We start from the raw sequence: 15,193 nt of genomic DNA, 5'->3' as shown, positions 1-15,193 counted from the left end.
GGCTGCCTGGAAGCCCTGACCATGTGACCAAACTGAAAAGGTCCTGGGGCCGCAGGGCAGAAAGCAGGGCTTCCAAAGGAGCTGTCAGTGGTCAGGGGAAGCTGGCCAGGAGGGGCTCTGAGAACTGACGGGTCTTTTACATGAATACACTAATGCTTGATTTTAAAAGCAATGACTGGTTTAAGAACTAGGAAGTACTTCGACTTCCCACGGCTGTGCAGGTGTATTGCTAGCAATGCTGACATCTCCTACTGCATCCTTTTCCCCTAATATCAGCATGAAAGGACCTGACAAAATAGAACATGATCTCATTTTCAAAAAAGAATTTCGGGGGATGGGGGCTTTATATGAAATATACCCCCAAAAGTTTCTCAAGTCTAATAGTTCTTGGTTAGGATCAGAGCTCACAGATAAAGCTATCCCTAAACCTTAAATTTCTTTATTTTTTTTTTTCTTTTGGTTTTGCCAGACAGGGTTTTTCTGTGTAGTCTTGGCTGTCCTGGAACTCACTCTGTAGACCAGGCTGGTCTCTAACCCATAGAGATCCGCCTGCCTCTGCCTCCCGAGTGCTGGGATTAAAGGCATGCATCACCATTCCCTGGGTAAGCCTTAAATTCTTAATTCTCCGAAAAATTATGAATTGCCAGGCATCCAAGGACAATTAAAATGAGAAGGCAATGGCAAGCAGGAGCAGGGATGTCCTGCTGAAAGCCCACGTTCTCACACTGTACAGTGGACAGCACCAAAATGTTAGAGATAACAGCATGCAGGATACCGTGTGGCCCTACTTTCCCAGTATTTATAAATAAATGACACATCTGTTGTTTACATATTTGATCAACCGTTACATTTGTGTTATCTTGTTCACTTACTTATTTAGAAAGACGATGTCTCGTGTATCCCAGGTTGGCCTGGAACTCATTATGTAGCCAAAGATGACTCTGAATTTGATCTTGCCTCCGGCTCCCAAGTGCTGGGATTACAGGCATGTGTCACCATGCCTGGTTTTATGTGGTACCAGAAATGGGACCTAGGGCTTCGTGCATTCTGAGCAAACATTCTACCAACTCAACTATAACTCCGGGTATTTGACTTTAAAGGGTAACCCAACTCACTGATGAATGTCAATGTCTCAAGTTCTGCTCATGAGCTCACAACTATTTCTTCAGAGGTTCCTTCAAAGAAAGAGCGCCGAGTTCTAGCCACGGCGTATTAAAGATCAGTGCTTACAAAAGAATGCTCCATGACTGGAAAGGACTGGGATTCTGCTAACAGTGTGCTACACTGTCCAGGTGAATGCATCTGCTTAAGCTCTGCCAATGGCTTTCAACGATGCTACGAAATGTGTTCCTTGGAATGATTTGAGATAGGGTCCATGAAACAAGTCTGCTCCTGAACACTGGGCAGTTCTGCTTCAGAAAGAGCACAGCAGGCAAACGAGAGCAGGTGATGATTTGCCCACCAGCCACGTATGTGCGAGCCAACCCTGTCTCGGCAGGTCCTCCAACCCATCCTGAGGAAGAGCCACCAGGGCCCAACAGGCACCGACCCAACTCTCTGGTCTGGCAACATCTTCCTGCGCTTAATTTTCCCACGTACAAACTCAGTGGCGGGAATAAGGCCTGAAGAATGTTAAACGTCTTCATGATGAATCAAACGGTCAAGTTACACTTCGTCTCCGCAGAAGCCAAGAGTCACTGCCATCAGCTCGGGACAACACAACTCCCGCCTGCCTGCTGCCCTGATCCTGTGTTCCAAGTTTAAGCCCCTCCCCCCAGGACCGCCAACTGCCAGCTTCCACCCACAGAACACTCTAACTGCCCCAACTGCGGGACCCTGCCCCGTCCCCCATCTCTGGACATGAAATACCACCAATCTCTACCCTGGAAAGCTTCACCCTGGAAAGCTTCACCCTGGAAAGCTCCACCCGCTTCCCAAGAAGCTCTACATTAGCCCTGCACCCTGTTCATTTTGCTGCTGTTTCCCACCAGAGCAGCGGCAGCCACCCTCGTTTCTTTCCCTTCCCAATAAATCTCTTGTGTGAGGTTTGTTGCGCGGTGTGACTTTGTGGTATTCCATGGGCTCCTGCCTGCCAGGATACCTTTCCATCCAAGCTGTAATGCTTATAACCGAGCCAGTTCATTACTGACCTCATCCTCTCTTTGGGTTAGTAGGTCAACTGACAATAAAGAGCCGGGGGAAACGGCAGAAATCAATACTCAGTGGCTGCACCCTAGTGCCCTGGCCTGGCCAGCAGACTCCAGAATCTTCCCTGGCCTTCTCTATGTGCTTCTGGATCTCTAGTTCCGAGTCAACCCCATGAGTTCATTTCATACCATGACAGCTCTTGCGCCATCCGTTTTCCTTCAAGGGTCAATGAATCGGAATTTCAAACGAAAGCATTCTGGCCCCTTAGGTAAAAACTAAAAGTAATCTCAAGTCTCATCACTGTCTTATCGTGCTGGAGTCCCACCAGGAGAGACCAACTATCGCCCTGGAAATAATTCAGAAGTCAGTTTCAAAGGCTTGCTAAATCCATACACTTTCCCTTTCAGGTCCCACCGCAAAAGCAAATGGAAAGCACCACTGCTGCCGTATTTACTGCTGCTTTTGCCATTTCTGAAGTTTATATTAGTGCGTGACCATTCCACTGAGTTTCACTTGAAGCTATTTGTTGCGTATTTTAAGTAAATAACTACGAGTGGAGAACAAACTCTGTTTTGGAAAGAACGGGTTTAAAAAGTATTCGTCACAATACCCATGGACATCCACAGAAAGAACGTATCAGCTCTATAAAATTACAAACCTCACTCAAGCGAGGAGCTTAGCTCTGAATTAGGCCTGCTGCAGGTATGGTGCAGAGTTTGGTCATAATCAGCACGTCTCTTGTGGGAGGGAGGAAAGATAGCCACTAATTTCTGATGGAGGTCAATTTCGGGAGCAAAGAAATGCCCTACACCAACAGTGCACCTCAAATACCAGAATCTGCCTCTTCCTTTAGTAAAGTCAGTTTGTACCAAGGTTTTCAAAAAAAGGAATGGGATTTTACCTGTGAGCACACTTCACATGGAGTGGCGTGCAAGGCTACTGTCAGGACTTGTGGCTCTAGCTTTTTCAGCAGCTTCTCACTGGGTGCCGGAATCATGTATTTAGGAAATGAGCCTTAAATATACTTTTGTGACAGAGAAGAACAGCCACCACCAAAACAGACAGAGTGAGGGGCAAGCCCAAGCACAAAGGGCAGTCAGCATGAACAGGCCCTCTGCACTTGGCTTGTAAGTCACTCTAAGGAAGCTTCATCCTGCAGCAGACGGGAAGAGAATACAGAGACCCACAGCCACACAGTATGCAGGGGGTGAGGAACCCTGCAACCCTTAACCCTAAACAGGAGGACATCTCCATCAAATCCCTCCCCTCAGGGTTCAGGGAACTCTGGGGAAGAAGAGGCAGAAAGAGGTAAGAGCCAGGGGGGATGGGAGGACACCAAGAAAGCAAGGCCCTCTAAATCAACATGAGCAAAACTCATAGGAACTCACAGAGACCGCGTCAGCATGCGCAGGGCCTGGTCCTCTGCGTACACATCACGGCTTCTACTTTAGTGGTTTGACGGGACTCCTGAGTGTGTGGACGGGTGGGTCTCGGCTTCTTGTGCCTTCTCTTGGGCTCTTTTCCTTTTGTTGGTTTGTTCTGTCCAACTCCAATGTGCTAGTTTTTGTTTTACCTTATTACATTTTATTTTTATTTTATGTTATCATTATCCCTTAGAAGTCTGTTTTCCAATGATAAAATGAGTGGATCCAGACGGAAGGGAAGGTGGGGGAGGAACTGGGAAGACTAGAGGAAAAGGAAACCCCAACCAGGATAAATTATGTGAGGGTGGAAAACAATCTATTTCAATAAAAGGAAAAAAATTAAAACTTTTAAAAAAGAGTTCCCATATATAAAACTTGCTCTAAGATTTAAAAATAAGCAAAGTGAACTAAAATTAAAATGTACCCAATGAGGAGGAGAGAAGAAGGAAGGTAAACAATGATAAGAAGGAGTAACACACAGGACTGCAGGGGTCAGCTCGATAATGGCCGACACACGGAGCTGCCGGATAGTCTACTTAGAAAAGCAGCAACTGCAGACGGAAGATGCATGCCAACGAAGTTCTATGCAGCTTCATAACCAGTCTAGGACAAACTGCGAGACTGCCCAGCCTTCTAAATCCCTCTCACTGGGCTCAGCAGGCCCACAGCCCGGCCCTGTCCTCACATCTCCCACCCTGGACTTCCCGTTCCCTGGCCCATCTGTCTTCCTTCCCTTCCTGGCTCCCTTCTCCACCCCCAACCAGAGCAAACCAAGGAAAGCCACGGGGTATGGAACGCCCTATCAGTTAGGTTTAGGCCAGGGCCTGGTGCTGGGTTAGATAATTAAAGATCCCAAGGCTTTCCCAAAGGCTCCACCTCCACCCAGCTGTCCCCACAAGAGCGCAGCCTTCCTTCTGGAAATCCCTCTTTGCAGCTCCCCCGCTGGCTGAGATCACAGACCAGCCCTGTTTTCCCACATGCTCATCAACTCTGTCAGCAGGAGGAGTGAAAGGTGGGCAGTGGAAGGCACCTGAGGAAACAAACAACCAGCAACACAGGAGAGAGAACTGTCTCCACAGGAGCTGTGTGGAGGACAGCCAGCTGAACGAGGGAAGGAGCAGGCCGTAGGAGACCGACAGCAGACCTAAAACAATTTGCTCCTTCATGTAAACCACAAACCGGTTACAGAGAGAAACAGAAAGCCTGCAAGGATTAGCCTGGCAGATCAAACCTTTACTATTTAAATACCCCATCATTACTCACATATCCTGACCAGGAAAGCCCGACTGTAAAGTGTGCCAAAAGAGGATGTTTTATAAAGATTCCAAATTCAGAACTTCATGAACTCAAACTGAACAAGTCCCGGTTACGTAATATCCCTGGGTGGCAGCTGCCACTCAGCCTTTATTGCAGACCTTACGGGAAATACAAAATGACAAGTACTTGTCAGTTTGGGAGGGGAAAAGAACGCTAGAAGCCTGTTTTCTTTCTTGGAGAAGGCAGCTGAGCGGAGCGATGCTGTGCTGAGTGATGCTGTGCTGAGCAATGCTGTGCTGAGCACATGCTCATCTCTGCACTCTGCAGGTAAGGTTTCCTACAGTGCGTGTCTAAGCAAAGGCAGCCCCCTAAGGCATCAAGGGAAATCACTTCCTGGTGCCTATCCTGCCACCCTAACACTACAGGCAGAAATACCAGCAGGCCAAGAATCCAGAGCTGGTGCGCCTGCCTCATTGCAAACTGAAAACTCCCCAACAAAGTAAAGATTCCTGAACTTTTCTGCAAAGATCAACCTGGTTCAACTCCCTGAAGCAAGACAGACAAATGCTGAACAGTTTAAGATGGGGATTTCAAACCATCGGCCCAAGGCCTCAAACTGGATCATGCACAATTTTGCCTTTTAAATGATGTACGATTGTAACACAAATTGTTAAATGGTCTTATTAATTAAAAACAAAAAAAAAACAAAAAACAAAAACCTGGAGCCAGATATTAGGGTGAAAGCTGAAAGATCAGAGAAGCAGAACAAGCCACAGACAACCTCATCAACTCCTCAGCTGATCCTGTTTCCACAAATCCTCTGAGTCCTCATGCCTGAGGGTCTCAGTTGAACTGTTGCTTAGTTCCTATTTCCTCATGCCTTATATACCTTTCTCTGCCCTGACATCACTTCTCTGGATTAAAGGCCTATGTGCTTTCCAGTACTGGGATTAAAGGTGTGTACCACCACTGCCTGGCTCTGTTTCCAGTGTGACCTTGAACTCACAGAGATCCAGACGGATCTCTGCCTCCTGAGTGACAGGATTAAGGGTGTGTGTCACCACTACCTGGCCTCTATGTCTAATCTAGTGGCTGGCATTGTCCTCTGATCCCCAGATAAATTTATTAGGGTACACAATGTATCACCACATACAATAACGTTCGAAGCCCACACATCGATGTGAGTGGCCCTTTTTCCACATATGAACTGCACTGCTAAATACCTTCAAAGGAAGGAAACATGAACAAAGCCCCTCTCCTACCCTCTTCCTTATATGTGAGCAAGCAGAGTATCTGCAGAAGAATCCAACCTAAGACAATCCAACCAGCAGTGTCTTCCAGGTGACAAGGAACCAGGGTGGGGACGGCTGTCTTGCTCGGACCCACCCTCATGGTAGAAAGGGACCAGATGACCCCACTAAATCTAGGAAGCTTGGCTTTCTTTACTCCCTTTATCCAGATTCAGTCATTACATGATTACATGTTATGTGGTCCAAAAAGTTCTGTTTTCCCTGCTGTTTGTCACAATGATTCTGGAAGAAATGTCTCCAGTTTCCACAGAGAAAATCTCCCTTCTGATATGGGGGAGGGGAGCTACTACAGGATTCTTCCGTTCATGCTAAGGCAGAAAGACTTCCCGAGACATCAGGACACCGGTTTTCCAACCCCTGCAACCCTGATGCTGTTTCCTCCGGTGCAGTGAGTCAATGAAACCAACCTGGTGAGTGAAAATTGCTAGCACCCAAACAAACCGATGTGAGAGGAGACACCCCAGGAGGAGTCATCGCCATTCCGAAGGCAAGGAAGCCTGGCTTCAAGGAGATGTTCCACAGAGACTCCTAGACACATAAGACTCCTAAACCTGCACAAGATAAAGCAACCAGGTCTACCTACCTCAAAAGAAAGCTGCCAGACAAGCACAGGAGACATAAGACAAGGAAGTGGAGGAGGTTCGAGAAGGAAGAGGGGAGAGAAAGAGAGAAGAACAGAGGGAGAAGGGGAGGGGGACGGAGAGGAAGAGAAAGAAAGAGATACAAGAGAGGAGGAGAGAAGTAGAAGGGGCGGGGGAAGTGAGAAAGACACACATCAGCCTAAGAGTGAGACACTGGCATGAGCCCACATAAATCTGTGCTTTATTCATTAATTAAAACCCTTGGCACTCCATAAATCACACTAATAAATCACATCAGCGGATGTAACAATTACCAAGGTCAGGAGGCTGATGTAGTCAATGATTGTTTTTTTTTTTTCTTATTTCAACAAAGGCATTTCTTCTAAATGAGCAGCCCCAGCGAAGGACAGACCACAGACGACAGCCCCAGCTTGGCTCTCTGGTCCCAATTCTCCCAGGCCGACACCAGGATTTAATCTCATTTTCACCGGCCCAAAGCACTGCAAGGAACTGCCATTTCAAAGGTGAAAAATGTAATTAGCTAACGGGATGCTTCTAAATTATATGCTCCACAGATGGGTAGACTAACATGTTTATTTGGTTACCATACTGTCTAAATCCAGACACTCTGGGCATGACAAAAGACACCCTGGCCTTAATAAGCCACCAACCCTGCTGAGGGGCACTGAAGAACCAACCCATTTGTGTAGAATCCTTGGGCAGGAACCCAGAAATCTCCTGATGACTCCAACTATTGTCTAGAAGGCTGAGTCACTCTTAATGCTTGAATTCTAATTTCTGACTTTACCAGGAACATGTGTTTGAGAAGAACTTTCAGAGTACTCCCATAGGTCCCTGCTTTCCAGCTCTTTTAATTGCAGTTATTCAGTTATACAGAAAGATCAATGAAGCAAGCCACGCCCACCAACGACTCAGATAGATGCCAGTTTTATTTGGAAAAGAAAAATCAGCTGTAGCTTAGAGAAAAAGAAAAAAAGTCTTCTACAGTGGCTTCTGCTAAGTAACCAGCTCACCCTCAGCATCCACGGTACATGAGCACATCTTCCTGAGGCATGCTGGACAAACAGAGGCAGCGGACCACTCGGTTCTGTTTCCTTGGTGGGCAAAATCTTCCCCAGATTACACTGTTGGTCTTACATCTTTGTTAAAATCCCGTTACTTTGGTCCAGAAGAAATAAGCATTCTAGATCTTGAAATATATTTTATCAGGGATATAAAGGCTGTTTTCAATTTAATAATAGTTGCCATGTGTAGCTAATACATTTGTAACAGAAAATCAAATGTCACCTCTTGGAGAAATCTCCTTTTAGCGATTCAATAAGAAACTTACTCACTGGACACCTACACCCCCACCCAAATCTTGCAGCTACCATTCTTTGGGATTTTGTTTGGGTTTTGGTTTTTGAGACAGGGTTTCTCTATGTAACAGCCCTGGCTATCCTGGAATCTACTCTGTAGACCAGGCTGTTCTGGAACAGACAGACAACCACCTGCCTCTGCCTCTGCCTCCCAAGCGCTGGGATTAAAGGCAAGCACCATGCCTGGCAAGATTACCATTCTTAGAGTGCTATAATTTTCTGGTCATTTTCTTTTTATTAATAGTATGTGTCTATCATTAGGCAAAACTTAAAAGCCAGATAGTCACCATAAGACAGCTACTTGTAATCCAATTGAGACCAAATGAACAGTTTCATTAAGTCACTTTATAAAAACCACAGCTCACAAATCATTTGGACTGCAGCTTTCTCCCAAAGATCTGTGGACATACTGCGCAGTGCCTCATGACTTCCCAGTGCCGTTCCCTTCTGCACTGGGAAGTCATGAGGATCGCCGTGCTCACAGAGCCTGGTCTGTGTCTGTTTCCTACTTAGAATACAGTGGTGGGGTGTACTAAGAACAAGGTCCTGAATTCACGGTAATTTATTCAATTACACTGCTAGCCAATGCACAAGAAACTCATTTAAATCAGCACATTGTCCCCTTTTATTTCTTATAAACCTCATGAATCATCTGAATTTTAGACATTTCATTATTTACCACGGCCCTACAAAAAAAGGAGTGGGAATGGGAAAAGGGGATGAATATTCATCTGAGAATTCCACAAAGGAAAGGCTGAGTGGGAAGCTAGGCAGCAGTGGAGGGGAAGGATGAAAGACAGAGAAGAGAGATGGCTTGTGATCCCCTGCTAGCCACAACTCTCCAGCAAACAGTGCAACGATAAGGTCTCTGGTTCCTTCTGATAGCGAGGAAAATGTAAACTCCAGTTGGCTTCCAGGGTACCCCAGCTGTCTTGCTTCAAAGCTACAACAAGCCACGAGCAACATTCAACCTGGGATAACTGGGCTGGGTCAGCAAACAGCAGGGTGTCCGTAGGACCCCACACCAGAACTGGCTGAGGGCTAATACCCTCTACACACTGCAAGCACAACCGTCCCCAGGCAGCAAATGCAAAGAGGAGAAAGCAGGAGTGAACTCACAGAGCTCAGCTCAGCCCAGCTGGCACACAAAGCCAGCTGTGATAAGCATCAGGGAAAAATAATGGAAAGAATATTTCTCTGTGACTTCAGAGTGAAAGATAAGACGTTGGAACAACTAATTTTAAGTAAAGCCAAAGCTCTGTCACTGTCAAAATATAGCTGTGGTTGTTGATATTTCTGGGGAGTTTTCAATACCACATACTAAGAAAGTCCAAAGCTGCTGCCATAAGCCTGTGTTCATCCATTTTAATGCCTTGTCTTCGTTAGACTGAAGAAAAAAATTAAATCTGTGACCACTTCATCTCAGGGACATTCAGCTGTCACCGAGCACCCCACATCTGTGCCCTGACAACTTTACAACCTGCTTCACCTCAGGAGACACGGACAGAATAATTTTAGAAGAAATAAATATCTACTTTAGGGAACATAATGTATTTTTAAAACCAGAACAAGGCACCAAGGAGAGTAGCCTTTTCCTACCCAGCAAAGCGTTTCTTTACTCTTTCTGTCCATGCTTGCTGTGGCAGGTATTCCGTCAGGTGCTGGGACACAGAGCAGCTGAGGGGACACTTAGGCACAGAAGCCTCACTAGACAACCCTGCTGTGGGAGGAGGGGACAATGGTACCCTGGGCAGGCAGTGGTACCCTGTGGGAGGAGACACCTAAGCTGCATCCTAAGGTCAGCAGGATGGGGCAGGCAGAGAGCCTGAATTGCAAGCAGGCAGAAGGAACCCTGCGCAGAGACGTGGAAGATGAAAAGGCAGGGGGACAAAGTTCCAGGCCCATTTCAGAGATTCTGGAGGGAAGGCCCCGAAGGCGGGGATAGTTGCTCTGAGCTTGCCTGTTCCACGCATGTTACTGGCCTGGAAGTGTCTTCTCCTCTGCCTAGAGAGACTCATTTTCAGAAGCCACACACACCCCTCACACACATGCTGCTCTTTCTGAAATGTTCTGGTCTGTTTGATTCTCCTCTCATGTATATTATGAGGGCAGGACCTTGGAAATGACAGGAGAATTCCTGTCCTTCCTCATCCTCCAAAAAAGGAGTGCTTGTGTTAAGTGGCAGATTAACGCAGACCTACTTTGATGAAGAACTGCTATATTTGATTTATTTGAGATTTTTAGCATGAATCATTCTCTAAATGAGCAGATCAGTTGGCTAATAGTTTTTAAAGGAACACATATGCTGTGTAAAGTGAAGTATATAAAATGTTTGTAGATGAAGCATAACTAGATAGTGGATTGCAAAAATACTAAAATTAGCATTGTCTTTCAAATAAACTCTTCATATAGACTTGTTAATATAGCTCTTCAGGGTAATACCATGTTGCTAGAGTATAAATGGTCTGCCTTAAAGAACACTTTCCATTTACAATTTTCTCAGTGAGGGTAAGCTAAAGTGATTAATGTTAATATCTGAAAGTTGCAAGAATCCAGGACATATAACTTAGAGTGAATTAATGTAACCTAAGAGAAACTGCAGATTAAAAACTTAACTTCTCGAGCAGAACTGAAGAAGGGAGGATTGGTCGCTTACTATAAAGTGGTAGTAGTCCTCCGGTGAATAAAAAGGCTCAGAGATTCACACAGACTGAGGTTAAGGGCCTACAAGAAAGGCCCTCTCTCACGGGATGAAGCACTCTGTTGTCCACATAGGTCTGAAGGAGATAACAGGAAGAAAGGGGGCAGGGCATCCTTTGACCCATGCCCTGGGCCCTGCGGAGGAACTCCAAGGGAAGTGTTGACAGCAGAGCCAGCTCCAGCAGGACTTCCAGAAACCTCCATTGCCTCTACCTGCTTCCCTACACCCCCGCTGATCCAGAAGGAAGTCTTCAGCACTGCAAATTATAACCAAAACTTTACCTGCTTTTGATCTGGAATGAAAATTCTTCCTGACAGGGCCACAGGCCCAATGCAGTGTCTTCAGTCAGTCTTGTGAGCCATGGAACATCGTCACACAAACTTCCAGAAGCAGAAATGCATGAGTTTAATCATGGGACTCGCGCTTAAATTCCTGAACTTCAAAATCCTTTGGTGGCTGTACATACATGCAATGCCCCAGCTTTCTACATTTGGTTTATTCAGTGGGAAAAAACTGATATCACCTCCTCTAGAATGGCTATGCTTGAGCACATGGTAGGAACTTGGGTCCTTGAATAAGCCCCTCATGGTGGGAAGGGTCTATGGTCCTCTCCAGTCTGCCCATCATAGAACACTTTGCTCTCACATCCTCCGGGGCAGTTTATGCTCTGCTCCCCCAGATGGGATTCCCAAGCAAAAACTCAAAGCATGAACTTTGAAAGTCAGGTGGTGGCGGGGGATAAAAATGACCAACATGATGAAGATGTTTTTTCTCTCTCATCTGGTGGCAGGGGGGGGGGGTGGGGTCACCACAAATTGCGATGTCTTTTAATATTTACAACAGTATTATCTGAGCTGCCACCTGCTGAGAGACAGTAATTCAACTGAAGGGCATTCTGATGAGTAAATACTTGAGTCTCACTCTGGGTAGTTTATTGCATTATCACCATCCAGGCTGATTGAATTACTTCCCTGAAGCATTCCCAGGTCTCAGTTTTCGCCCCACATAACATCTAACAGTACTTATCAAGATGCAATATTTGCTCCCTGGCATTTTACCAGCTGACATCTTAGAATGCCTTTTTGCTAAAAATGTTTTTGAGAACCCTAGGGTGCCCATAGGGTGCCTCACCAAGCATGCTACAGAAGAGTGACCCCACACACTATAAAGCTTTCCCAGACTCGAAGTCACTGAGTTTCATCAAAGCCTTAAGGCTGGAATCTGGGCCAGTTTAACACTCAGTATAAGCGAGCAAGCATTTCCGGCCTGCTGCTGGCCTGTGCTCCCCCAGGAGCTGAAGGAGCACCATCACTGGACAGGCTGTACTGAGGGGACAGAAGCTGTGAGTCTTTTCCCTTCATCAACAATAGGAGGAGAGACAGGAAAGAAAACTCCGCAGGCAGCGACCGGGAGATGCAGGCAAACGCCAATCTGTTCTGAGGAAGGAAGGTGTCACTGAAGCTTCTTCCTTAAGCTACCAACCTAATAAAAACGCTGCTCTAAATAGCCCTCACCAGAAAGGGAAACAGGACTTCCAGGCTGTGTGCTAGAGTCGGAAGGTTAAACTGTCGCTTGGCAGATCCCCTTGGAAGCTTGCGAGGTGAATTAGCAATCATTCTAGAGCAGTGGTTCTCAACCTTACTAATGCTGTGACCCTTTAATACGGTTCTTTGTCCTGTGCTGACCCCCAACCATAAAATTATCTTATTGCTACTTCTTAACTGTAATTTTGCTACTGTTATGAATCGCAATGTAAATATCTGATCTGTAGGATATCTAATATGCAATCCCCAAAGGGGTCAAAACCCACAAGTTGAGTACCACTGCTCTAGGTGATCAAGGCATACTTTCCTTGAACCATCAATTCAACTGTAATACATCCTGGTGAAGAAGAAGATAAGAGAAAAAATCATGTATTTAGTGTTTTAAGGTGGACCAGGTCAGGCGTGGTGGCGTATGCCTTTAGTCCCAGCACTGAGGAGGCAGAGGCAGGTGGAGCTCTATGAGTTTGAGGCCAGCCTGGGCTACAAAGTGAGTTCCAGGACAGCCAAACCTGTTACACAGAGAAACCCAGCCTCAAACACACACACACACACACACACACACACACAGACATACACACGCACGCTCCAGTGTGGTAGTTTGAATGTAACTGGTCCCCATAAGCGCAGAGGGAGTAGCACTATTAGGAGGTGTGGCTTTGCTGGTGTAGGTGTGTCCTGGTTGGAGGAAGTGTGTCACTGTGGAGGCAGCTCTGAGGTCTCATATATGCTCAAGCCACGCCCAGTATCTCAGTCCACTTCCTATTTCCTTGGGATCAAGATGTAGAACTCTCAGCTCCTTCTCCAGCACCGTCTGCCTGCATGCCACCATGTCCCACCATGATGATAACGGACTGAACCTCTGAACTATAAGCCATCCCAATTAAATGTTTTCCTTTGTGAGAGCTACTATGGCCATGGTATCTCTTCACAACAACAGAAATCCTAACCAAGACAACCAGGAACAAAAGCAAACTTTTTTAGTAAAGAAGCTAATCTAAGCTGTAAACACAAGAAAACACTTTTACTGCTGCTAACTTCCTTAAAGGTACGGAGTCTTGTGTTGGGTGCAGGTTAACCTGGCTGAGTCAGTTAAAGGCTATAAAGCCGCTGCTGAACAGGGTAAGGAGGAGCGCATTTGACACCTGCTGTGGAGACACAGGCCTAAGTGAGCTGGGCTAGGGACCATAGTGCTGATGAAAGAATCTATGCCACGCATGCAGGAGGCTCTGGGTTCCAGCCCCAGAACCCCTACAACCCAGCAAGATGAAACCAGAGAAGAAGGAAAGGCTCAGCACCGGATGCTTTCCCCTCAGCAGAGACTTCAAACTCAGGTTCTCACAGCACCTCTGCCCCTTCAGTTCACTGGGAGTGAGTGGTACACCCTGAAGAGATGGGGAGAGGAGCAGGGCTGGGCGGGGCAGGCAGGACTCTCACAGACGTCAGAGGGGCTGGTCTGGAGCAAGAGGCCAGGCCCTGTGCACACTCCTTCTTGTGAGGCTTGGCAAAAGACAGTGGGGTGTTGGGGGGGACTCTTCAGTAGAGGGAACAGCCTGCTTTCAACTACCACAGTGGCGGCCTGAAGACGGCAGCCAGCAGCTTCCTTTAACTGTGAGAAGGACCACTGGGCCTCCTAAGACAAGGAAAGAGGAGTGGGGTCGTCCCACTTCCTCCCACCCCAGGCGACACTCACAGGGACACCGTGACCTGGGCTCGCTGGAATGCCGGGCTGGAGGGGGTGGGTGAAGGACAGTGTGGACAGGGAAAATGTTATCAGATCCCTGACTACTTGGCCAGTGGGGTTCATACTCAAAATGTTCATCACTTGTAGCTCGTGTTTCAAAAATAAAAACATGCGAGGGAGTGACCACACTCCACACCGCTCCACAGACGCCACTGCCACCTGGTCTACACCCACTCGGAGTGACCATTCCTCAGCAGGAAAGACACGGGCAGGGGAGAGGAACCGCATCCTGAGGATGCCCCAAGCCCCGCACAGAGCTTCAGGCCCCAGGAAAGCTCACTCGCCCACTCTCAGCAGGGCGACCCTGGCCAGAGCCTCCGCCTTTCCAGGGATCTCCAGCCCTCCAGCCCCAGTTTGATTGCCAAGCACTCGGAGTCTCTCAGCTCCCCAGGCTCTCCCTGCGCTTCATGAACCAGGTTCTCACCCCGCGAACCCGCTGGCCCACACCCCACTAGCTCCCACACATCCTTCCACTTCCGCTGAAGTGCAGCTGGAGAACGCTCCCTCACAGGAAAGCGAGCTTTGCCCCCATGTCTACCCTGGCACTCGGCAGCATCTCGCGAGGTTTAATTTGCTCAAAGTCCTTTTCTGCCAGTAGGCTACAAGGTCCAATTAAACAAGGACTAGGATCATTCCCAGGCCCCTAACGGAAGAGCCTGCTGACTTCCTGATACCACGCTAGCCACACTTCCCAACGCCATCTCCTTCCCCAAGCGCTTCAGGCTCAAGGTTCCTGTGGCTTCTGTGTTACAGTTCCAGAAGAATCAAAGTCTCCCCTCAAAACTGCTCAAAGGCTGCCCCAAGAAATCCTTCCAACGTCCCCAGTAACATGTTCTCTCTCCTTTGCCGAGTGGAAGGAATCGGACTTCTGAGCCATCCACACTGACCTTCCAGCCAGGCTCTGCCACCAGGGAAGCCTGGACAAGTCACCAAGCTTGGACCTCACTGCCCAAATAATAAACTGCAATCCTGGAACGGAAACATAAAACATAAGATGCCTAACAAACCTGGCACATGATGACCCGGTGAGTGCTGCTCCTCTGTACCACGTATTAATTCAGCACCTGATGCCTGGATCCCAGCACTCCTGAGCGCTAACTGAAACTGC

At 47.3% G+C, this 15,193-nt stretch overlaps 1 protein-coding gene across 2 annotated transcripts in view; it reads right to left on the bottom strand.

Annotated features, from left to right (window-relative positions):
- The window catches only part of Peli2 (pellino E3 ubiquitin protein ligase family member 2), a 150,841-nt gene that overhangs the window by 124,458 nt on the left and 11,190 nt on the right, over window positions 1-15,193 (bottom strand). Inside the window, exon 1 of one of the 2 annotated variants that reach the window (XM_042284755.2) lies at window positions 873-1,764. The exons of the other annotated variant lie outside the window; for it this stretch is intronic. Coding sequence (XP_042140689.1) covers window positions 873-922 — 50 coding nt within the window. The 5' untranslated portion in view covers window positions 923-1,764. Of the gene's footprint in view, window positions 1-872; window positions 1,765-15,193 lie in introns of those variants that run through there. 2 annotated transcript variants of the gene reach the window in all.

This window comes from Peromyscus maniculatus, chromosome 9, assembly GCF_049852395.1.
Source record: "Peromyscus maniculatus bairdii isolate BWxNUB_F1_BW_parent chromosome 9, HU_Pman_BW_mat_3.1, whole genome shotgun sequence".
NCBI lineage: Eukaryota > Metazoa > Chordata > Mammalia > Rodentia > Cricetidae > Peromyscus > Peromyscus maniculatus.
This window is presented reverse-complemented; position numbering and strand designations above follow the sequence as displayed.